The sequence below is a fragment of the Idiotropiscis lumnitzeri genome, chromosome 17 (genome assembly GCF_059441095.1).
Source record: "Idiotropiscis lumnitzeri isolate Australia: NSW breed Sydney's pygmy pipehorse chromosome 17, RoL_Ilum_1.0, whole genome shotgun sequence".
NCBI classification, from domain to species: Eukaryota; Metazoa; Chordata; class Actinopteri; order Syngnathiformes; family Syngnathidae; genus Idiotropiscis; species Idiotropiscis lumnitzeri.
This window is the reverse complement of record NC_142407.1, coordinates 13,661,243-13,684,328: the sequence shown is the minus strand read 5'-3', so window position 1 is coordinate 13,684,328 and position 23,086 is coordinate 13,661,243. Positions and strand designations below refer to the sequence as shown.

The following is a 23,086-nucleotide window of genomic DNA, read 5'->3' as shown; positions in this document are numbered from 1 at the left end:
TGCCCACTAAAAGTGTGGCCAGTATCTCGTATTTACTTCTCACATATTTTCTTTGAGAGGAGACTAAGGGCTACGGCACTCAATCAGGCTTTCACTCGTCTGCCAGTCAAAAAAAAATCCCCCTCCCATTAATCCTCGGCATTGTTTGAAGCACATTTTATCCAAGAGGAGACTGAGGGCCCCTTCCTGGAAAATAACAAAATTGTTTGCTATCTCCTGTATTGACTTCTCGGAAATAAGGCAGACACATTTTATCCATAGAGAGACTGCGGGCCATGTTCTGGAAGTCAACTAACACGTAATCAGGCCCTTATTCAGTTTTCCTCACATTGGAAGGCATCTATCCTCTGCTCAGTAAGAAAACATCAGCAAAGTGGGCTAACGCAAAGCAGCAGCCCACTTTCTGCTGACTTTTAGCCCGAGGGTCAAACTGCCAACCCCAATCAGGAAAAGGTTGCTGAGGAGGCACGTCCCAGTCGTTCAACGCATCCGGAACAATGGAGGAATCGACTGCGATCTGCTTGTTTCTGCGATAATGCGAAACATGCCACCGCCTCCGCCGAGTTCTTGCTGTGATTTTCATTCTTTCTTCATCTTGTAATTACCACCAGCGCTGCAATGCAGAAGGCTCGCAAATTGACCGATGAGTAAAAAGTTTTTTTTTTCCCCCACATCCGGCATGATTTTCCCCCACCACCAAGCGGTTTTGTCTTCCCAACATTCCCCCGTTTCCTGCACCCAACATTCAAAACAAATACGCCTTTTGTTTGTGGCCTTGAATGAGGTGAAAACATTTGATTTCTGCTATGTTTTATAATGTTTTTTTTTTTTTTGTTTTCTTCCTTGCAGCCACGCTTGGAACGCTGGACTTTAGCTTGCTGTACGACCAGGAGAACAATGCTCTGCACTGCACCATTAACAAAGCTAAGGTAATCTTTATTGCCATTTAATAGGTAACGTAGCGATACTCGAACATACCACCTGTAGACCCGTTGTCATTTTGGGGAAATTCCACCCCAAACTTGTTGCATTTAGCAAATTTGGTAGGCAGATCTATCTTGAGTGAAGCCATAAAAAAGTCTCAGGGAGTCTGTCATTTTGGCCAATTCCAGGTCTTTAGCCCTGGAATTAAAAAAAAAATACATCACTATGCAAGTAATGCTCCCCAGAAATTAAAAAAAAAAGTTCCATTTCACTTAGATTTGGTAGCTTTGTCTAATAATGGTAGACTCACAAAAAAATAATCTCCAATACAAATGTAAGTTGTGAGCAATTTAATTAGTTCTAAAAAGTTTTGTCAACATGAGTTGGGTGACTTTGTTCCAACTGCCCTCCTCTTTTTGAACAAATATGGGCCACGAATCAGGTGGCCTCCAGTCCACCCGCTGTTCTCGTCACCTTTCACACGGGCATTATTTTTCGGTGCGGCGCTAAATTTGAAGGATCAATTGGCCATTGAAAATGTTAATTTTGCGGCAGTGACAGACTGCTGACATTTTCTCTTTACTGATGCATAAAGAGCAGCGAGCGAGAGGGGGAATCAAAGCTAAATTTGCATAACGCGACGGACACGCTTTCAATATGTTGCCCACGTCAATATTAATACGACACCGCGTGAATATTTTTCCCATCCTACGCGTCGTCACGGAATAGCGCCTTCACACATCCTGCGGTGGGAAAGACGTCTGTCTCTCTTTTAACCTTAGCGGTTACTAATTATTTCAAAAAGCTTATTACTGCATACAGTTTTCGCTGTGGATTAAATGTAGAAAAGGAAATAATCAGAACAGAACCAAACAAGACTTTCTGTCTTTTTGGCCAAGGGTTGTTCAGACGCATTTGTGCGGTCTAGTCATGATAAACATGTCTACCGAATGTCATGTTGCTGATGGAGACACGTTTTATAACAATTCTTCGCCGCCATGATACACCCGCACATGCTGATGAGAATCAAAATGGCAGACTTTCTTAGTCTTTTCAGACGTGCGCTGTTGAGACTTTTTTTGTGGGTTTACTCATGAGAAACATGGCGACCAAATTTCAGGTTGCTAAGTAAAACGGGTTGAATTTTCCACAATGTGGGTGGTCCCAACCAACCTGGAAGTGGCTCAAGAAAATGGCCGCTGTAAAAATGGCTAACTTCCCGTTGTTTGGGTTAGTCGTCCTTCCGACTTTTTTTGTGGTTCCAATTCGTGATAGTCCTGCCTAACAAATTTCATGTTGCCAAGTGAAACTACTAAACGTACGTTTTCATGCCTGCAAATGGGAACTCCCTAAACACGGAGATTTATTTGGCAGGCTTTATATTGAATGCCAGCAGAGAGGAGGCCCTTCCAATCACGGCATACTATTAATAGAGAAGACCTTTATTTCTTAATTGACTGGCTTCCCCGGGTCGGCTCCATACTAATGCCGGTTTCATCTGTTTCACTTTGAGGCGCGAAACTGCTGTCGAGTATGGCATTAATCTCACCTGACAGGATTAAGAGCGCCAACTGCAAGCATATGAAAAATAAAATAGCAGCACAACCTTGACTACCTGCAGTTGCCCAATACCATCTTTGTACAAAACAAATACGCAGCATTTCTACAGAACCTCCGCTGCCTCTGAGAGACGCCATATCCTAATTAGTCGCTGGAGCAAGTGGCCCCGCCTCTTAAAGGCACATTCATGTACGCCAGCACTACTATACGGACAGTATTTTCGAATCCTTTTATGCTTGAAGTTCAAAGAAGTCGTCTATGTGCTTAGGGAGTGTTTTATTACAAGAGTTGAATCAGTCGTTTAACTTTGAAGTCTTTTTTTCCCCCCCTCCTGCAATCGTCTGCTTTTTACTTAAGTACACAATGTGAATACGTTCGCCACCTCTGTCCAAAGGCATTTTGCTTCTGTTCCTGCGGCCACATCGCTCTCTCCTGTGAGTCATTCCAGGTTTCAGCCTTGCTGCTGCCAAACGGACAGAAGGGTCCGGTGATTTATTGCGGCTATTTTCCTGAGGCTTTGTTTTTTTTGGGGGCCTTGAGGAAATCGTCAAACAAGGACATGGTCTTGACTTAATAGCACAGCTCAATTGATGCGGCCAATGTTGCCTTTATCTGTATGTTCAAGTCATGCGATCCTGTCATCGGGCTTGCGTAACAATTAGCACGTCTTTTACTTGCTAATGCGTCAACGGCACCAAATGTTACCTCGGAAGCTCGCCTTGATTAAAGCAATTACCACCCCTGCCTTCACCGCCGCCTTTTCATTCTCAGACAAATAAGGTTATTTCCACTCCCCCGTCTGCCTTTGAGTGTGCAAAGGAGCAAAAATGTCTCGTACCTTGGTGACACACACACACACCACCCCCGCTTGGCTCCCGTGCGCTGTTCTTGTCGCACTAATTAAATCAGGGCCAAATTGAGGTGGTTTGTTTGGTCAGGCAGCTTTTCGAGGAAGTCGAAAACAAGGGTGCTTTCACAATGGTACGTCTTCATCGAAATTTCTGAGTGGAGCTGAAGTATCTGAGTCTGCCCGCAAGCAATGACAAACACTGAAATGTTTCCCAATTTGCTGCGTCTTACCTCCGAGCTTCAAGTTTGGTTGAGCCGAAAATGACAAAGTGCCCAACCAAAATGGCTGACTTCCTGTGCAGTTTGACTAAGTTTGCATTCATGAACCTGCCGAGTGAGTCAGCGTTGAATAGAAGGTCCGAGACCTGTTAATTCCTCGCCGCCTACGCTCCAACCTACCTTGACAGGCCAGCTGCCGTCTTTTCACTCGGCTTTTCCTCCTGTGGCTTGGCCTTTTGTTTTCCTTGCTCACCCACGTTCACTCTAGCTACACATAACACTCCGTTTTATTTTTTTATGTATTTCTTTGAGATCATGTAGAGTGTTCCTCCGCTGCATTGCAAATTTTGAAGCCAGGATTTTCTTTCAAGTGTGACTTCAAGTTGTGTGTCATGTATGTGCGGGTGCTGCGCAGTTGTTCGAAAGTTTATGCAACTAAACTTTCATTTTCGACTTCAAAATGACAAAAAACGAGTTCTCAGTGGCTCTATTGTGAGCGTATGATTGGTTGTTCAAAAATGGAAATGGTTGTGATTTCTTTTTTTCTCCCCCCCAGCAAAATTGCAGTATAAACTGTTGTCGAGCGAAGATTAGAAAGGGCAGGTGTGATTGGTTATTAAGTGTGATCGCGTGTAAGGCAAATTCTTCGGTAGGTGGTGCGATGCTTTGTGGTTTGCGGTAAACAACACCGCTCGTGTTTGTCCTTGCTTCCATAAAACATCTGACCTTGCGCGACACGACCGCCAATAGGAATGGACAATATTGTTGAGTAACAAAACGAGCCGTGTAACCGTGGCAACCACAGTCTGAAAAAGGCCTGCGAGTTGCCGTCTGTCACCGACAAAGTGAAATACAAACAGGGGATGTTGATTCAAATACAACTTTCGGTGCTTCCACTACACTTTTATTTTCCAACTTTCTGTCTTATGTCATGTGCACTAACTTTTCTTGATGACACTCTCTTGTTTCCGTTTTTCAATCTCATGACTCTTTTGTCTTTTCTTCCCCAATTCACTCTTTTTTTTTTTTTATTTCTTTTTTTTTTGCATGCTTTCATGTCCATGTGTTGCCGTGTTCCACACACACACACACACACACACACACACACACAGCTTCCTGTTCCCAGATACAAGAAGGTAAGCCTGCCCGATAAGCTTCAATCCTTGACTCAATCGTTAGGTCTTATCTGCACAAGCATCCACAACCACCGGTGGACCCTGATTGACATCCCACCCGCTGTCCCCTCTGACTTCCCTTATTGTGATTCCACACCATAACGTACTGAACCCGAACCTGCTCAGTGGTCACTCCCGTTCTCATCATCTCAAGCCTCTTAGTGTCTTTCGGGTTTCACTCCCAATTTGACCTCCTGTTATGTTGTGGGACAACTTGACACCTTTAAAATCCCACAAAAATATTTGTTGGATGTTCAATTTTTTTTGCTTAAGCAGGACCTTGTTATTTTCATCTTTGTGCACATTCGATGTGTATTAAAGAAACAAACATTAGTGGAAAAGGTGTTGCACAAAACAGGGAATGGAATTTGGCGGCACATAGCGAGCTCCAAATTGCAAGAGATTTGTTTCCGTCTTGTTTGTTATGGGTTTTATTGTTGTGATGACAACTACAAAATGGGAAATGGGATTTACTGTGAGTCAGGTTATGTGTGTCCTAAATTGCAAACCTTCCCAGAAAAAAAGAACAGGAGGACACTAATTACACGTGATTTTCATTATTTGTGGCAGAGCTCGACCTTTATCCCCTGCGAATAAAATAGAAACTTACTCGAATTTACAAAAGTTACAAAAGCCATTAAAACATTCACTTAACCTGCGATGTCGTGCAGATGAAAAAACGTTGAATCTCACTATGTCGCTTTACGCTGGCCTCCGTTACGACTCTCATTTGACTCCGCCTCAGCCATGTGTGTTGCTTTGTTTTCCTGCGACAATAAATGACTTTCCACCAACATGGCCCGTCCCCGTGCGACCCCGAGCCGTAACTCCTCTCCTCCCTCATCGGGGGCTGCGCTGACACTCGCCGGTGATCAGTTGGACCCATCTGCCCGGCTCGCCACATTACCCGCCTCCATCACCCGCCGCCATCATTCGCCACTCGCGTCAAGTATCCAAGACCCCAGGTGCACCCCCCCCCCTCCCCCAAAGAAAAGCAATCCATTTCTCACAAGGTTGGTAGGTGGAAATACTTTGTTGCTGTGACGCTTGTAAATTTGCACCAACAGAAAGAAGTGTTGTTAAAAGCGACGCCAAATTTGAAAAAAAAAAAAAAATTATAATTCAATTAAAATTTTATTTATTTTTTTGATTTTTTTTTTTTGCATATTTATTTTTTTAGACAGTTCACAATATTAGCAAATCTTTGGGAACATGTTGTGAAAAAAAAATTTTTCTTTGACTTCTCAATTCAAGTGGTACGTTAATATCAAGTTATCAAAAGTACCCTTGTATATATTGTGGACCTCTGGGAGCTCTGACGTAAATACTAAATATTTGTGAAGAACTGACTAGCCACTCAGAAAGATTTGCCTATCGATACCAGAAGTGAGCACTTTTTTGTTTAATTAAACAAATGAAACCGTCATTTTTTTTGGACACAAGTATCTTTATTTCTACTCAAGTACTCAGTGTGAGTACTTAAGCACCCGTGATGGTCCTGTTGCAACCTTCCCCGATATTTTACGTGATGGATGCCTCGGCCGCCCGGGCGTCACCAGCCTGGTCAGATATGATAATGAAGACGTATGCCGCGCTGATGAGGAGGCTGATAGCAAGGCGGGAAATCAAAGTGTGCGTTTGCACGCAAAACAAACCCGCAACGACAAATCTAGTTTGAGCAAGATGAATCACAAATGACTGCTGCGGTTCTCAGGAGAGGGTAGACCTCCGCCAAGGTTGAACGGCTTGAACATGCCCCACAAATTTCTTATGCAGGCTGTTTTTTTTTTGCTTAGTTTTTTTTTATTACTTGATATTCACGTGAAAAAAAAAATAATAATAATAATGATGAAGGAAAAACTGAGGTAAAACAAAGAGGCCAAGTGCTTTCCACGGTTTAAAGCCAATTTAGCTGAATGCTAACACATGTTGCGAATCTTGTGGGAGTGATTTGAGTTACGAGCACGGTAGCAAGACAAATTTTTTCTTGTTTCTCAATGCACCCCTGTATATGGAATCAGCGGCCCAACGAACTACTCTTAGAAAAGAAACTCTTGAGGAACAAAAACAAAGACCCCAACATAAAGAATGAGGATAGACCTAAAAAAAAAAACTTGCTCTTCAAAAATGATCACTTATTCCCCCCCCCCCCCCCCCCCCCCATTTCTCCCAATTATGTTTCTCTCTTTTAAATCCAATCGGCTCTACGTGTGAACATCCTCATTGTCAGCATGTTAGTATTTGATCAATTCAATCCATATGAAGTGCAACAAATCTGTTGGGAAATAAAAGCGACTGACTAGCTGTAAGCGCCAGCAGATGTTTCTTTTTCTTGCTGACGGCCGTTAGCGACATCGTGATGCATGTCGCCCATCTGCCTTTTCGCCACGGTCATCCGTCTCTAATGAATCGCTAATTACGATCAATGGAGTGTCCAAGCGTGTGCGCCGATACAGCTGAGGGCCTAAAAGTATTCACAACGCCGTACTTAAGAGTAAATGACGGTGCTAAAATGATTGATTTAACTTGTGTACTTGAATAAGAAAAATAATGAAACTAAATAAGACACACAAGTACAAAAGTCAATTTTTTTGTTTTTATTTACATACTATCAAATGCAGAGTTGGAAAAAAGTTCTCCCAATATGCAAGTAACACGAATAATAATTATGTTTAAAAAAAAAACTAAATAAAAGTACTGCTTAAAATCCTGCGCTGTACTCTTGATCGAGATTCCTAGCAAGTCTCACGTCGCTATGTGAAATTGTGTTCAGGGGCTGACTTTTTCAATTTGTTGAGTAATTACATGACTTTTGAGTTTTATGTTGAGTCATCAAAATACGCTGTCATATTTTTTCCTGAGACTGGCTTCCTGAGTCTTTTTTGTGCTTGTCCACACAAAAAGGGCAAAAAAAAATCAATTCTTTTAAATTAGCATTATTGATTTGATCATCTTGCATAGAGTAACAAAGTAATTGTACTTAGTTACTTCCCGCCACTCTGATTCAACGGCGGCGTAATGCAACCTGTGTTTGGGGCATACGCAGTGTATATATCCGGGGATGATGATTCACCCGGGAACGAGAGGAAATAAGGCAGCGGACGAGACGCGGGAGGGTCACGGCTGGCGAGGAGATTGGGCTTGTAAATTGACTCCCGCATCCTGGCCGCTCGCCGTTTGTCATTCAATGCGGCGCGGCACGGCGAGAACGGAAGAAATTTCAAATAAGGTTTCTTTTATTTACTTCTCGGTGGTCACGTTAATAAGATGTCAGTCAAGTTTGATGTTAAAACCCTTCAGAAGGGATGCCAGGGACATCGACTGAATGCAGAGATTTATTTTCATCCCTTCTCTTCCTTCAATTAGGCTGATGTGGAAAAGTTACACACACAAAAAAAAAAAACTTTGTTGCGCACCGCGATAAAAAAAAAAAAAAAATCTTAGTTGAAAATGATTAAAAATCCATTGTTTGGTCTCACATGCAATTCTTTGTTAAAATTTCAGAATGTAGCAAAATTTCGTGCGACTTAATCCGACAATAAGATGTTAAAATAATTAAAAACCTTTTGGTTTTAATTGAGTTTGCCGCGTTACGTCACGTTAAAAGTGCGTTATTTTCGATTTTTTAAGGCCGTGTTTTAAGTGACAATTTTATGTAGTTATTTTTATGTGTATTAGTAAAAATGTTCGGCGGGGGGACCGCGATCGATTTATTGCGGAAGATTGTCGCTGGCTTTCTGGCGTTGGATCCTCCTACCTTCCTTCTGTTCACATCCGCCGCAAGTCCTCCTAATCGAGCGTCTTTCATCACCGCCACGTTCGCACTCGGCGGGGGTGCCTTCCATAACATTTTTCGCGCCGTCTTTTCCGACTTAACGGGCTGGCGTCTGTTTGGTGTCGGAAATAGACAAGCATTGAAAAGTGATTAAAAAAAACCTCGCTAGGTCTAATTAAAATTGGTGGCGTAAAACTGTCTGATCTGTTTTATTTATTTATTTATTTTTTTGGGGGGGGGCGCAGGGGCTCAAGCCAATGGACCACAACGGGCTTTCGGACCCCTACGTCAAGCTGCACCTACTACCCGGTGCCAGTAAGGTAAGTTCTCATCATGTTGGCAAACAACTTAAACGTAACTTTATAAAAAATAAATATTAAATAAATAAATAATAAATTAAATAAATATTATATATTACATATATTCCATTTAAAACTTGTCAGACTGTTTATGGCTAACTAGCGATTTTATACATTTCCACTTTGCAAATATATATATATATATATCATACGTGATTATACTTTGTAATATTATGACTGTAATCTGAAAAGTATTTTATCCCTGTAATTCTTTTACATTTTTTTCCTTTAAATACTGAATTATATATATGTATAATTTTATTATTTTTTTTTTGCTCAAATTAAATGTATGGCCTGAATCCGCCCAAAAATGTTTACAAATATTTTTTTTATGAAGATGCAATTTTCCATTGGAAATGTGCGACTTTTAAAGTAGAAAATGTTTGCAACCCATTTATGATAAAAAACTGACAAAGGCGTCACAAGATGACGCTTGTGCCTTGAAGCAATGACAAAAGAACACCAATAAATTAATTCTCCGGTTTAAATTGAATTTTGCTGCCCCGTTCACGATGGCATCGTGGTGCGAAGGTCAAGGAGCTCGTACATCTCCCAAGAACACTTTAAGTCTTTCAAATACTCCTCCTGACCGTCATTAGGTGGATTGTTGGACAGTAAACAGCTCGGAGCTGCGCCACACGTTGAATTCCAATGCGCTCACTCTCGTGCCAGGCGGGTGTCAAAACGCTTGGCGCCAAAACTCGTCGTAACTTCCTGAGGCGACCAATCAAGTCAAGTGCATTTGCGGAATCAAGTCGTCGTCACAAATCTGTGGAAAGCCGACAATTCAGCGCATTATTTCAAGGACTGTGACTGACTAGTGACTACTCCTTTTTTTTTTTTTTTTTACTTGTTTTTACTCTACAAAATGGACATGATAATCAATCACATTATTTTTAAGAATTACATCTAGTTTTTAGAATTGATTGATTACTCGCAGTGGAGGGTTTCCCCTCCTAGTCAAAGATTTTGACATAATCTTGGCAGCTTGTCAATGTAACCGACACCCAAGAACAGAAACGCGTCCGGGAAGCGAGACATCTCGTCGATCGAGCGCTTCTTACCTTTTCCTGTTCGATACGCCAAACTCGTCTTTCCGTCTGTCTGGCAGGCCAATAAACTTCGAACCAAGACCCTGCACAACACGCTCAACCCTGTCTGGAGCGAGACGCTGACCTACTACGGCATCACCGATGAGGATATGGTCCGAAAAACACTCAGGTACTTTTAGCTGAGACTTTTTTTGTGGGTCCACTCATATCAGACGTGGCAACCAAGTTTCATGTCGCTCAGTGAAACTGGTTTTGGGGGCAGAATTTTCATAATTGTTGAGGTATTACATGTTCCACTTTTATTGGTGGGTCATCAAAAAAAAATTTTCTAAGACATGGCTTTCTCAGACTTTTTTGTGGGTCCACTCATAATAGAGATGAGTTTGAAATGGCTTACCGGTGAAAATGGTTTTGGAGACTCACTTTTCTAAATTGTTGCGCTGTTAGAATTTCCTGTTTTGTTGGCGAGTCGTGGAATTTCCCGTGTCTTTTAAGACATGGCTTCATGTGAACTTTTTTGTTGCTGACTATTTTTGGGGAAAAAAATGAAAATGAATATACTTTAATTCTTTTGTTGATTTTTTTCTTAGCAGAAATACAAATCCTTAGTCTGGCTTTCTCTCTAAAAAAAAAAAAAATACTTTTTTTTAAGAGGAATCTTTTTTCCCCTCCTAAGGTTCTAAACTTCTAAATGTGGTGGTCGTCATAGAAACGACTTTTCAACGCTTTTCATAGAAATCCTCCGCTGCACATTACTTATCACAATGCATATGATTATGCAACCTACTCGCGGCACTTGATAACACTTCGATAAAAATAAAAGGAGTGCAGAACGGTGAAGTCACACTTTATACCTTGCGTAACTTCAGTGTTGCGTTAAACCGCCGCTTTCTCCACCTGATTTTGTTCTCTGTACTTTTCCTGTTTGGGTTCTTTAGAGATGTCAGTCAAGCTCGGATGGGTACTCCCTCTATGGAAGTCCATTTTCATCGTTGCCATTCTGAGACGCATGACTCACTTTGTTAAAAAAAAAAAAAAAGACTCAGCAGCTAATGAGATCCGTTTCATCATGCACTGGTCGATTAATTATTTGCTGGCCTTATATTTAAAACGCCGAGTCGTTGTTTGAAGAGATTTGGAGATTGTGGAGTCACTCATTAGTTTGAGATAAGATAAGTCCGTCGTCTCATTATGTTTCAACATCAGGCTGCCGTGGCGGCTCCTTCTTTGTCATCCAAAATTGAAAAATGCAACGGAATGTAAAGATTAAAATGAGATTTATTATATACATGCTATATCGAGGGCCATCGTTTGACCCCCTCAAACTCCCCCCATATCGTGTATTTCTAAGTTTTAGAAAAGCGCCCAATTTTTTTTTTATTTTATTTTATTTATTTGGGGGGTTTTTTCAAGAAAAAAAAAAATCTAAATTTGAATTTTAGGGAAAACTGACCCATTTTTATTAGCTTTTGATAATTGGAAAAAAAAATTTTGGATTGAAAAATTTTACTTTTTTTATTGTATTTTCTTTTATTTTTTACATTTTCACAACTATCATTTATTTAGTTTTTCCCTGATATTATGTAACAGTGTATGGTCCATTTTTTTCACCTGTTACCGGCAGGTCTGAAATCTACCCCAACCCCCATTAAAGAGAGTTCACTGCGCTCTTAGATGAGCTACAGTCAAATAACGAAGCTCTTCACGTTTGCTTTTATTTGATGTGAGCTGTTGAGAATGTAGTGTGGTGAATTTATTATTTGTACGAGCGCAGCCTTATCAAAGCTCTGCAAGCATGCTGTGTGTGTGCCTGCGTGCGTGCGCGTGTGTGTGCGTGTGCGTGTGTGTGTCATCACACGGCTCCCGTCCATCGCTTATGAAGCCTTTTCACAAACAATCATCACTGAGCAAAGACCTTGCACATTTCTACAGCGCACATCATTTCTTTGGCTAAATTGAATTCAGCAGCACCAGTCCGTCTGTCCGTCACTTGTGTGTGCGGTGCGTGTGTTTTTTTTTTCCCTTTCATGTCATTTCATGGTAATGATGTTAAAGATACGAGTTTGCTGGCATCTTATGCAGAGAGCAGCACTTGAAAAACGCATATCGATGCTGCAGTGAGAGCTTTGTGGACACGTGGTTTTATGTTGAGCAAGCCGTGTGTTCAGTAAATTTGCAAATTTGAGTCTAATTATTTGAGCCGGTAGTGTTTTTCTGGTGTGTACGCTAACTTGAATCCAATTCTGCTTTTTTTTTTTTTTTTTTTTTTTTTTTTTTTTTTTTTTTAGTTAAGCGAATCACTTGAGTCCGCTAACTAGTGTCAGTGAACCGAATTCTTTGAGTCTGCTGACTTGAGTCGGTCAACTTGATTATCTGGCTGCGCTCTCTTTCACTAATTTCATGTTCTATTGAGTCCACTAATTCCAAACAATGAACTGAATCATCAAACTTGAGTCAGTGACGCTATCGTGTTTCCAATAAATCCATTCACTCAAGTTGATCAACCAAATGTACGCAGTAATCGACTCATTTGAGTTTTTCTGGTGAGTCTGCTAATTCAAGTCAATGAACCAAATCCTCCGAGTCCACTGACTTGAATCAGTGAATCGAATCATTTGACTCGAGTCATGGAACTGGTTGATCTGAGTGGTGGCATTCTCCTGTCAGGATTTCGGTGTGCGACGAGGACAAATTCCGCCACAACGAGTTCATCGGCGAGACGCGAATCCCCCTCAAGAAGCTGAAGCCCAACCAGACCAAGAACTTCAACAACTGCTTGGAGAAGCAGCTACCTGTAAGTAGCTCAGTCTGATGTTAATTGTTTTAGTGTTTAAAAATAAAGGTTTGTGATTTTCGGTGTACTTTTTATAGCTTTTCTAAATATAAATGTATCAAAGTAAAGACAAAGCTTTTGGAGTGTGATCCTGAACAAAAGAGGGTGTCTGCTGTACTTTTCAATTAAGCTCAGCTAGTACGGCACGACACTGTTTTTACCTCGTAGGCCAACACATAACAGAGACCTCCCTCAAGGCCTATTTAAAGAAAATGCGATTTTCTTTTGAACCCGGACCTTAATTTAATGGACTCCACCTGAGCCCTTGTTACAGTCGTCAAGTTCCCGACAAGGCCTGTGACGTGCCCTGATTTATTTCTTAAGCTTTAAAAAGGTATGAACAAACGCAGGTAATCAACAAATTATGTATCATGTGACTGATTTGCTTGTCTGATTATTCATGTTTTAGATCAATCCAAAGTTTTTTCCCTTTTGGTCTTGTGAGTCCGGTGATTTGAGTGAGTAAACTTGAGTCCGTTAACCGAATCGTTGGGAGTCCAAATAGATTCCGGCTAGTCTTGTAACTCGACTCAGAGAACCGAGAGTCCACAGAATGTTCTGCTCTTCTACTAACTCGAATAACTGCACTAAATGAACAAGTGTGACCGAAACTCATGTCAGTGATTTGAATCATTGGAGTCCACCGTGTTTTTGGGAGTTGGCTAACTTGAGCCGACGAACCGAATGGTTTGTTTCGTTTGATTCAGCGACTTTGAATCAATGGTCTTAAACATCAAACCATGAGAGTCTTCTTTGGTGTTTGCGGTGAGTCCGATAATTCAAGTCAACTGTTGTGACCATCATCATTTGAGTCCACATTATTTCTGGTGAGTTGACTGAGAGGGGCAAATATGTAAATAAATAAATGTCATCATATTTGACATATTGAAATCCGGCAAATTTTATGAACTGGCTATTTTTGACAAGACTTTTTAGATGAACCTAGTACAAGTACATTATACAAACACCAAAAATGTCATAATTTCTTTGGACTTAATTGACAACTTTTATTAGACTTCCGAGCCATGTTTTTCGCTAATATTTTGGACAGTTTCCAAATTTAACGACATTTGAATTAGCGAGAAAAATTAATGATCAGTTAATTGTTGGTATGGAATTGTTTTTTTAATAGGTTTTGACCATTTCTCTCTGGATGTTCTGCACTCCTGTTTTGTTAGTCTAAAGCGAGGCAACTGAAAATTCACGTGCCCTCTCGACGCCGGTTTTCTCATTTTGTGCAAAAAGAAATGGGGGAAATTGTGTTTTGTACTGCTTGGCAATGTCATTTGTCAGGGGACAGGCCTGCACGTCATCATACTATTTTCCACCATAATATGTTTCCATGAAAATCAAACACCCTCAGGGCAATGGGTAATACCTGGAACCGAGTCAATATGCTCGCAACTGATGGACACTTCACGCATCAGCAGACTGCACGGCGAGGCTGAGGTATTCATTCACTTCAATTAACGGACATCCTACCACCGACGTTAATTGACTTTTCCTCCAGGCAAGGTTGAGATGATCTGGAAAATATGATGAGCCTTTGGTTTATATACCATGCTATGATGGCTTTTTCTTCATATAAGAAACGACACCATTTTGAAAATTTAGTTTGCAAAAAATGTGGTCGGCACGCCTATCATGAGTACACTCTCCTTAAAGTCTCCATAAGCCGTGTTGTCAAACCCACAGCAAGTCTGACATTTTGGCTTGAACCAGCAAAATGTTGTCATTTTGTTTGTTTTTTTTTTTCAATTTTCCGGGTACTTCAAAAAGAAATGTCTTAAAGCCACCAAATTAGGTTAATTTGCTCATCTTGAAAACTCAGGAACCTGATTGTGAAGGCCGCTCTGGTCAGGTGCCTCAACAGGCTTCCCCCTCGCGCCATCTTGGCATCATCGTCGTATTCCCGACACGAGCAGAAGCACGTCCGTGCGTCCCACCGGCCATCTGACTCAATGACGGCAACGTCAATGAGCAACGGGAGAACAGCCAGCCAGAAGAAAGCGTGTTGGCATGCCGACGTGATGTCTGATTAGTTTCCCGCTGTGGATACAGGCGGTGCGGCTGTGTTGAGCTCCCACGCAAAGTAATGCGTAAGAATGAAATGGAGAGGGATGCAGGGAGATTTTTTTTTGTTGGTGAAAATGTTCTATTTGTCTAAAAAATGTATTTTATAGAATTAAAACATTTTTCTCAACATTTTGGGGAATTCATTTTAAGAAAAAGTCATTTGTTCTTTTAAGTGAGTTTGATTTTTGAGAAAGATAAATTGTGTGTTTCTTTACTTTAATAGAAAAAAAACAATTAGGGCCAAGGGGTGTGTTGAGTAAAACAGACCCAAATCGAGCTGTCGGGTTTTGAAGCAAAGTGAGAAACAAATCGTTTTTTTTGTTCCATTGTGAAATCTTTTCCCACTGTCAAGTGCTAAATTCAAACGGGCTCTCCCTCCAGTGACTTTGAGTCGCCAGCGTTGTGCTTTTCCAAATCATTTCCAAACAGACGAAACTCGCCAGTCCAAATGAATTTGCGGGCATTCATTGGAAATGGCTCAAATTAAAAGAAAAAATAGCTCGCATTTGCACTTTCAAATAACTCCTGATAAGCTTGATGTTTTTTTTCCCCCCCAAAGGCTGTGTGTGTGCATTTTGAATCGCTGATACAGCACTTTCAAAATAAATAAAGAAAGAAATGTTGCCGCATTCGATTGAAACGTGTGGCGTGGAGGGATAGCATATTCACTCAATCAGCGACTGCAGGGTCACTTGCTGGGAAATTGCATTGTGGGTCTTCTGCAAGCTGCAAAAAAAAAAAGGGGGGGGGGGCTGTGGAGAAAGCGTCAAAAGCTGTGTGTGTGCACACGTGCGCGCATGCGTGCGTCTTGGAGAGGTAATTATAGTTGTACGATAAGAGTGTGCTGAATACGGCGCTAAATGCACGTGACATTTCACTTCCAACGTAACCATTCATCACCTTACTTTTTGGTTGTAACACTCAGGGAGGATGATTGCTAATGCAATGAATTTCCAAGACAAAACTGGAAAAGATGCAAAAAAAATTTTCTTTATTTATTTAATAATGAATTAATTAATATATTTTTTCTCCAGGTGAACAAGACGGAGGACAAGTCGCTGGAGGAGCGAGGCCGCATCATGATCTCCCTCAAGTACAACACCCTCAAGTCGTGCCTGGTGGTGGGCATCATACGCTGCGCCCACCTCGCCGCCATGGACGCCAACGGATTCTCAGACCCCTATGTCAAAACGTACGTACAAAACATGACAGCACTGCTTGTGTATTTTGGGGAGTTGTTTTGTAAGTCTAGTCATGATGGGCATGCCTACATCGCTAGGAAAGTTCATGTTGCTCGGAGAAACTATCAGGAAGTTTCAGTGTTTCCTGTTCAATGCGTGGAGACACCGGACTCCATTGACAAAATGTCATTTTCTCCCTTAACCCCCTCGCCCAAACAATAAGTGCCTTGAACTTGTGACTTTAAGTGCCAGAATCATGTTCGTCCAAACATATTCCTCCATTCGGTGTGCGTGCCAGTCATAATACATCGTAATCACCTCACTTCAGACGCTTGAGCTAATAGAGAAAGAGGTCCCTCATGCCTGTGATTATATCAAGTGGCATAAAAGTTACAATTTCAAGGAGAGTTCTTCCTCTTCTTTTTTTTTTTTTTTTTTTGTTCCGTTTTGTTTTGGTTTTAATCACACCTGAGCATTTACTCAAGCTTTGATTCGACCAAGCAATTAATTTCCAACAGCGCAGTGTGCACCTCCGGAACAAAAGCATCAGTAGAGAGGACCATCATTGTTCAACAGATTTGGGGAGTCTGAAGGACACGCTGACAATAGATGAAAAAAAGAATGTGTGTGCATTCAGCTTTCTGCATGTGTGTGTGTGTGTGTGTATATATATATTTATATATATATCTATATAGATATATATACACAGCTTTCTGCAGAACACCTTATTTGACTTGTCTGTGTTTGGTGTGGTCAAATAGATGAAATACGACCGTTGTGCGTTTGGTTCTATTTTACCAAGCTGTGGCTCGGCCGGCTCGTTAGCCCTCGGGGTCGCTCGTTTGGTTTTGATCCCAATGCCATTACAGTCGCCGCATCGTCCTCATCAGCAACACACAATGTTACCTTGGGGGAAAAAAGAAAGAGTCGTTGCTCACAGGTAGTGGAATGACACATACAATGACAATGGGAGCGAGTAGCGCACGGGTACTGGCGACTGTTGCATCAACGTTGCACAAGAGGAAAAATCCAAATTCTGAAGTGCTCCTCTCAGCGCAGAAATATTTTTTTCTGCGGAATATTATCAGGTTTTTCCTCATCAAATGGGACTTTTTTTTGTAATATATATTGTAAGAGGTCAACTTTTTTTTCTCGTGAAATACTTTTATCGTTATGCATGTAAAATTGTAAAATTTCTTTTAAATGACTTTTCTGCTTGTAAAATGACATCCTTATTGTAGTTACAACTTTTGATTGTCATGTAAAATGACTTTTTTTCCATTGAAAATGACATCTTTATCCACATATGATTTACTTTTTCTCATTAAAAAAAAGACATTTTATTGGTTTGTTAGTGACAACTTTTTTCATTGCAATATCGATATTTTCTTTCTTGTAATATGATTTCATAAATCCTGCAAAATGTCCTCTTTTATGCTTTTAGTATTACATCTTAATTGTCAGAAAATTACATTATGGCAAAATAAATTTCTCCGTAAAATTAATTTTCCTCATGTGTAATATTTTGTAAAACTTTTTTTCTAAAAAAAATCCTCATAAATTTCAGCTTTTTTTCTTTAATTTTATTTCTTGATATTGTCATTATTTTTCTCGTAAAATTGTGATTTTTTTTTTCCTTGAAATATTACAATTTTATCTCAGTAAAATGAAGACATTGTTCTCCTAATATTAGAACATTTTTGTCTTTGTGGTCATCCAACTGAGGCGGAAGCGACTGCCTGCATCTTCCAGTCCAGTCTGCTCGTCTATTAAAGGGCAGAGCCACAGCGCCCCCTGGGGGAAACACGGCAAATAACATCCTGTTGCGCTCTGCGCAGGTACCTGAAGCCTGACGAGAACAAAAAGTCCAAGCACAAGACGGCTGTCAAGAAGAAGACGCTCAATCCCGAGTTCAACGAGGTATCACTCGTGACCGTTTTCCTAACTTAAGCACTCAAGTGAAGCGTTGCGCTTCGGAACGCTCTTGCCAACCAAAACAGCAACACCTACCAGCGCACGTCAACAGTCACAATAGGAGGGACCAATCCCCTGCCCAGTATTATTTTTCTTATGTCACAATATTTGTGATTTTCCGAAAAACAACACTGGTGCGGTGGACAGGTGGAGCAGGTAGGACCCCCCCCACCCCCTCCCAGAGTGCGTCCACCCCCCCACCCACCCCCCCAGAGCGCCTCCACCCCCCTCCCTCTAGGCCAAACCCACTCAAAGGCCAGCGGCTTGACATTTGCTTTGACATTTTTCCCCACTCGTATTCCGTCGCCACCTCTTGGCCTTTCCTTCCGACACAAACATCTCGGTCTGCTTTGATATTAAGGCAATGTAGCAAGCTTGACTTTTACAACTCGTAAACTTACCAGGTACTTTTTTTTTGGACCCTGGAAAAGTTCGGAGGCACCCCTAACCTCGCTAACCTTGAAGTTACGTACCGCTAACGGTATAATGGTCTGGTACGCCTGATTCTTATTTTTTACCACTTGCACGGTTCGTCTCTTCAAAGGTTCCCCTCACCGACAAACCCCAAAATGCGCGGTGATTCCCACGTCCAGACTAACCGGTGAACTGCTTTTGCACAGGAGTTCTGTTATGACATCAAGTACGCAGATCTCACCAAGAAGACTTTGGAGGTGACCGTGTGGGACTACGACATAGGCAAGTCCAACGATTTCATTGGTGAGTTTGAAAACCAAAAGAAACGTCGGTCGCCCGGTGGATGCCAACATCACAGTGACTAACCCTCGTCGCTGACTTCAGGTGGCGTCTCTCTGGGCATCAACGCCAACGGGGAGCGGCTCAAGCACTGGTTCGACTGCCTCAAAAACAAGGACAAGAAAATCGAGCGCTGGCACACGCTGACCAACGAGTTACCCGGCTCGCTAAACGACTGAAAACTCAGTGGACCAGATGCCGCCACCCCACCTGACGCCTGCATCCATTTCATCCATCCGTCCTTCCGTCCTTCCCGCTGCTCCGAGTCGCATCAAGAACCGGGTACCTTTTTTTCTCCTCTCAACAGGGCTCGACTGAAAGCATCCAGAACAGGAACGTCTTCTGTTTGCACGTCCAAAAGTGACTCCCCTTTTCGCACTGCCTGTGAAAAACCATGTCTGCATTAACACCACCGACACAGAATGAGGAGATTCGTAGTCGTAGGTAGTATAAGATGACTACAACTAAAATGCCAAAGCAATTTTCCGGCTCTGGAGGTAGTCTCAAAGCTGGAACAGAAACAATTTGTAAGGCACTGGGGGTGACAATTGAAAAAATGTTCTACCTTTCTTCAGTTTCGCTTTTTTACATCGGCAAAGTCAACTTGGCAATTTTCCAGCTTTGGCGGTAGTACCAGAGTGGTGATGCCGGTGGCTTCAACACCAAGCATGTCCATGCTTGGTACTTTGGCTGCCCACATTTGACACATCGTGTCGTGTCATATCAGTTTATGCATGACTTATGAGCGAAAATGTGGCCGCCGCTTGAAAAGTTGACGTCTCAAGGTCTGATGATGCAAACAAAAAGCATGTCTCGTTTACAGCGTCTTCTTGCTACGGTTCGAGCAGAGGACGCAAGAATACAAATTCAGTCCCTCTTATGTAAGCATTATGATTTTGCTTTCTGTCGTCCTCCGCTGCAAGGGAAGCGTTTCAATTCATCTGGTATTCCTCAGATTTTTATTTTTTTTTACGTAAACATTTCTGACATGGAATAGGGAAGGTGAAGTCGGTTTCTCTCTGACATGGAAATGGGGTGGATGACGTCGACCTGGTAACTTTTAGTAGTACGAGACTGGTAGCTGACGGAGAGAATGCATGTGTGGAAAGTGTCAGGCTAACTTATCAATTTTCCGTCTTTGGAGGTAGTATCAGGCGCATCTTTCACCAATTTTTCCACTTTGTTCCATGTAGCTGTTCTCTATAAAAGAGATTGAATGGGAGGGCAAAGTTGACTCGGTGAATTTTCACATTCAGGTGTCGGCCCTTCACATACGCGGCCGGTGCAAGTTGGCATTTTTCCATGCCGAAATGTGAGGTTTGTCGCTGCGCTCTCCTACCTTGTTGTGGCGGGTCGTCTCTTACGGCTCCGATACATCAATTTTGCAGAATGTATAACCCGCACCAAGTGGTGTGAGAATGTGCACCTCAGTGCTTGGTTGATGTCGGGATTTCAAGGCGCCTTACCCTCTGCCGGTTCATCGGATTTCATTTGATTGTTTTTCCCGCCCAAGACGCGCTAGCAACAGTAAAAGTCGGAAGGCCTGTGTGAGATCCGGACTCCCAATTTGAGGCGTGTAGAGGCCGAAGTTGCACGTGGTGTTTTTTTTTTGTTTTTTTTTTGGGAGTGACTTATTTCTAAGTCCGGCCGGGTGTGCAGTGTGAGCTTTTGGCCTTCTCAATGTGCAGCGCGTGCTGACCGCCAACACAATGCAACGCAAGGACGACATGCAAGACTGCCTGTCAAAGCGCTTGGCAGGTTTTTCCTACTTCTTTAATTTGACTTTTCATGACTTTTATTTGGACTCTATTGTATTTTATTTTGTTTGTTATTTATTTAATTTCTTTAAATAAATGTTATTTTTATATTTCCATCATAAAATCCAATGTATGATGTTTTATTTATTTATTTTATATTTTTTATTTTATTTGGTTTTATTTTTATTTTCAGTTTTGTTTCTGTTATTTCTCTTTATTTTAGTTTACTTTATTTAATTTCATTTTTTTTAATGTTTGGATTATTTTAATCTATTATTTTTATTAGTTATTTATTTTTTATTTTAATTTTATTTTCAATTATTTATTTTTCTATTAAATTTTAATTATACTTTGTTATTGTATTTAATTCAAATGTATCTTAATTTAACTATCGGGATAAGCAGCTCAGATAATGGCTGGATGGATTTATTGTATTTATTTTATTTTCCCCAGTTACATTTGAACGTTTTTCCGTTTTAATTGTATTTTATCCTATTTTGTTTTACTTAATTGTATGTACTAAACGTCTATTTGCTTTATTTGAATTAATTGCATTGTATCTTTCGTTTTAATGTATTTAATTTTATTTAAAGCTAGTTTGACTCCCCTTGCTGTTCTAATTTATTACGTTATTCAACTGTCATGAAGCCTCCTTATAATCGGTAAGGTGTTACGATTATTATTATTTCTGTTTCCTTCAAGTTCCATCCTGTACTATATATTGATCCCAATAATCACCATCTCTTTTGGTGAGCCTGACCGACTCAAAGCGATGTGATTTTTGTAAGCCGTCTGCCTTCGTATGCAAGCTCGATATTCTGAAAAAGAAAACCACAACAAAAAATGCATGTGCCCGGTCCTTGTTTTTGTCATGAGATGACCTAATGTTTGATACTGTTTTCTGTATTTGGCAGGAAAAAAAAAAAGTTCAAACTGAACGCTCCAATGATGACAATGCTTTCTTTTGGACTCCATTTTGTACCTGTTTGGCTGCCATGTGTGACTTTGATGTGAATTTTGTTGGTTTGTCGAATGTTTGTATGAGTTATGATGTCAATGCATTATGTCAAATTATATTTTGGTCACTTCCTCCCCCCCAAAAAATGATTAAAGTGGATCTGTTCCGTTTGCATCAAGGACCGAACAGTATTTGTGTTTAGCACCTTCTTGTGGTGGATTTCCATACTGCAATCACATGCATGGAATAACAAGTACTACCTATTGAAATGGCCAACAATTGACCCTGTGGAAAAGTGCCGTTTTCTGCCATTTCTGGGTCTGCCCAGGTCAACTTTGATTTCTAAGTCACAAAATGGTCAACAATCAGTATTAGAAGTTAGAACCCTGATATTTTTAGTGAAAAGTTTTGCAGCTGAAACTGAGGGGGGTGATTTTGCAACAGGTGATTAGAATTAGAAATCCCTTTATTGTCATTGTACTCAAGTGTGCAACGAGATTAGAGAGAGAGATAAGAAGGGCCTGTGGGAAAGCGCTGTTTTTTTGTTTGTTTGTTTTTTGCTGGGACAACCCGGGATCCAGACTGTTCTTTTGCGCTGAGTCGATTAGGTTCTTTTTATCACTTTTCTGCTGCACACCTTTTAGGTCTTGGAGTGCCGGGAAATTTTCCACAAGCACACCAGCGACCCCGGGCGGACCTAGAAATTGCGAAAATATGCAAGAACAACACTTCCCATCAGCCCCCTCAGTTAGCCGAAGCCCCTCCCCTGTTTGTTTGAATGACAGGTTGTTTGTTTCGCTGAGAGCAGCTGCTGACTATTCCAGTCCGAGAGCAAACACGAGCAGCAGGCAGGCAGGGAGCTGCTGCCTATGCCGCTCTGTGGTTCTGGACCTCGACAAGTTGCCGGAAGCAGGAAGGAATTAGCTTCCGTTTGGACCGTCAAAATAAGAGCAATGGTGACGCGCATATAACGCCATCAACAATCGTTCGCTTAAGAATTAATACAAAACGTTAATTATTCTGAAAAATATTACGTGAATATATAACATTTTATTGGATGACTAGATTTTTTTTTAATTTAACTTAAGGTTTGTTTTTAATATAATCTAAATATATCCTGTCAGTGAAACAATTACAATTAAATATTAACCTAATTATTTATGATCCATTTTTAATTTCTAATTAAGTAAAATGATGTAAACATTAAATAGTATTTACAATATTTTACAGTGAAACAATGAATTAATAAGATCTAAAAAATGTAGTCAAACATTCCTTTTTATTAAAAATATAAGGAAATATAATATACAGCCTAACGTAGTATTTTTTAATTAAATACAATACTTTTATTATATTTTAATAAGAAAATAAAGAACTATGTAATTTAATATACCATTTGAAATTAGATATTTTTATTTTTAAAGCATTTTAGCGATTTATAGATAATAAAATCATCCATTATCTGAGCCATTATAATTTTCTAAATGTATTAAACAAATACTGATATATTTTTTCAATTATTTTCATTAATAATTGTATTCGACAGTTCAAATGGGTAATCTTTGAATAAAAACATTTACGTGTGGCAAACATCTCGTTTTATTTTGTAAAGCGTCTAACCGGAAATGAGACCGTTTCCGT

The 23,086-nt window shown here is 40.7% G+C and overlaps 1 protein-coding gene across 2 annotated transcripts in view; it reads left to right on the top strand.

The window, feature by feature from the left end:
• Positions 1 to 21,619, top strand: part of doc2b (double C2-like domains, beta) — a 40,931-nt gene extending 19,312 nt beyond the window's left edge. Inside the window, exons 2-10 of one of the 2 annotated variants that reach the window (XM_088279330.1) lie at positions 850 to 929; positions 4,665 to 4,688; positions 8,748 to 8,822; positions 9,973 to 10,082; positions 12,581 to 12,707; positions 15,857 to 16,014; positions 17,842 to 17,923; positions 18,598 to 18,694; positions 18,776 to 21,619. In XM_088279330.1, the coding sequence (XP_088135456.1) occupies positions 850 to 929; positions 4,665 to 4,688; positions 8,748 to 8,822; positions 9,973 to 10,082; positions 12,581 to 12,707; positions 15,857 to 16,014; positions 17,842 to 17,923; positions 18,598 to 18,694; positions 18,776 to 18,909 (887 nt within the window). In that variant the 3' untranslated portion in view covers positions 18,910 to 21,619. The remainder of the gene's footprint in view (positions 1 to 849; positions 930 to 4,664; positions 4,689 to 8,747; positions 8,823 to 9,972; positions 10,083 to 12,580; positions 12,708 to 15,856; positions 16,015 to 17,841; positions 17,924 to 18,597; positions 18,695 to 18,775) is intronic. The other variant, XM_088279329.1, reaches the window with a different exon arrangement.
• The last annotated feature ends 1,467 nt before the right edge of the window (positions 21,620 to 23,086 follow it).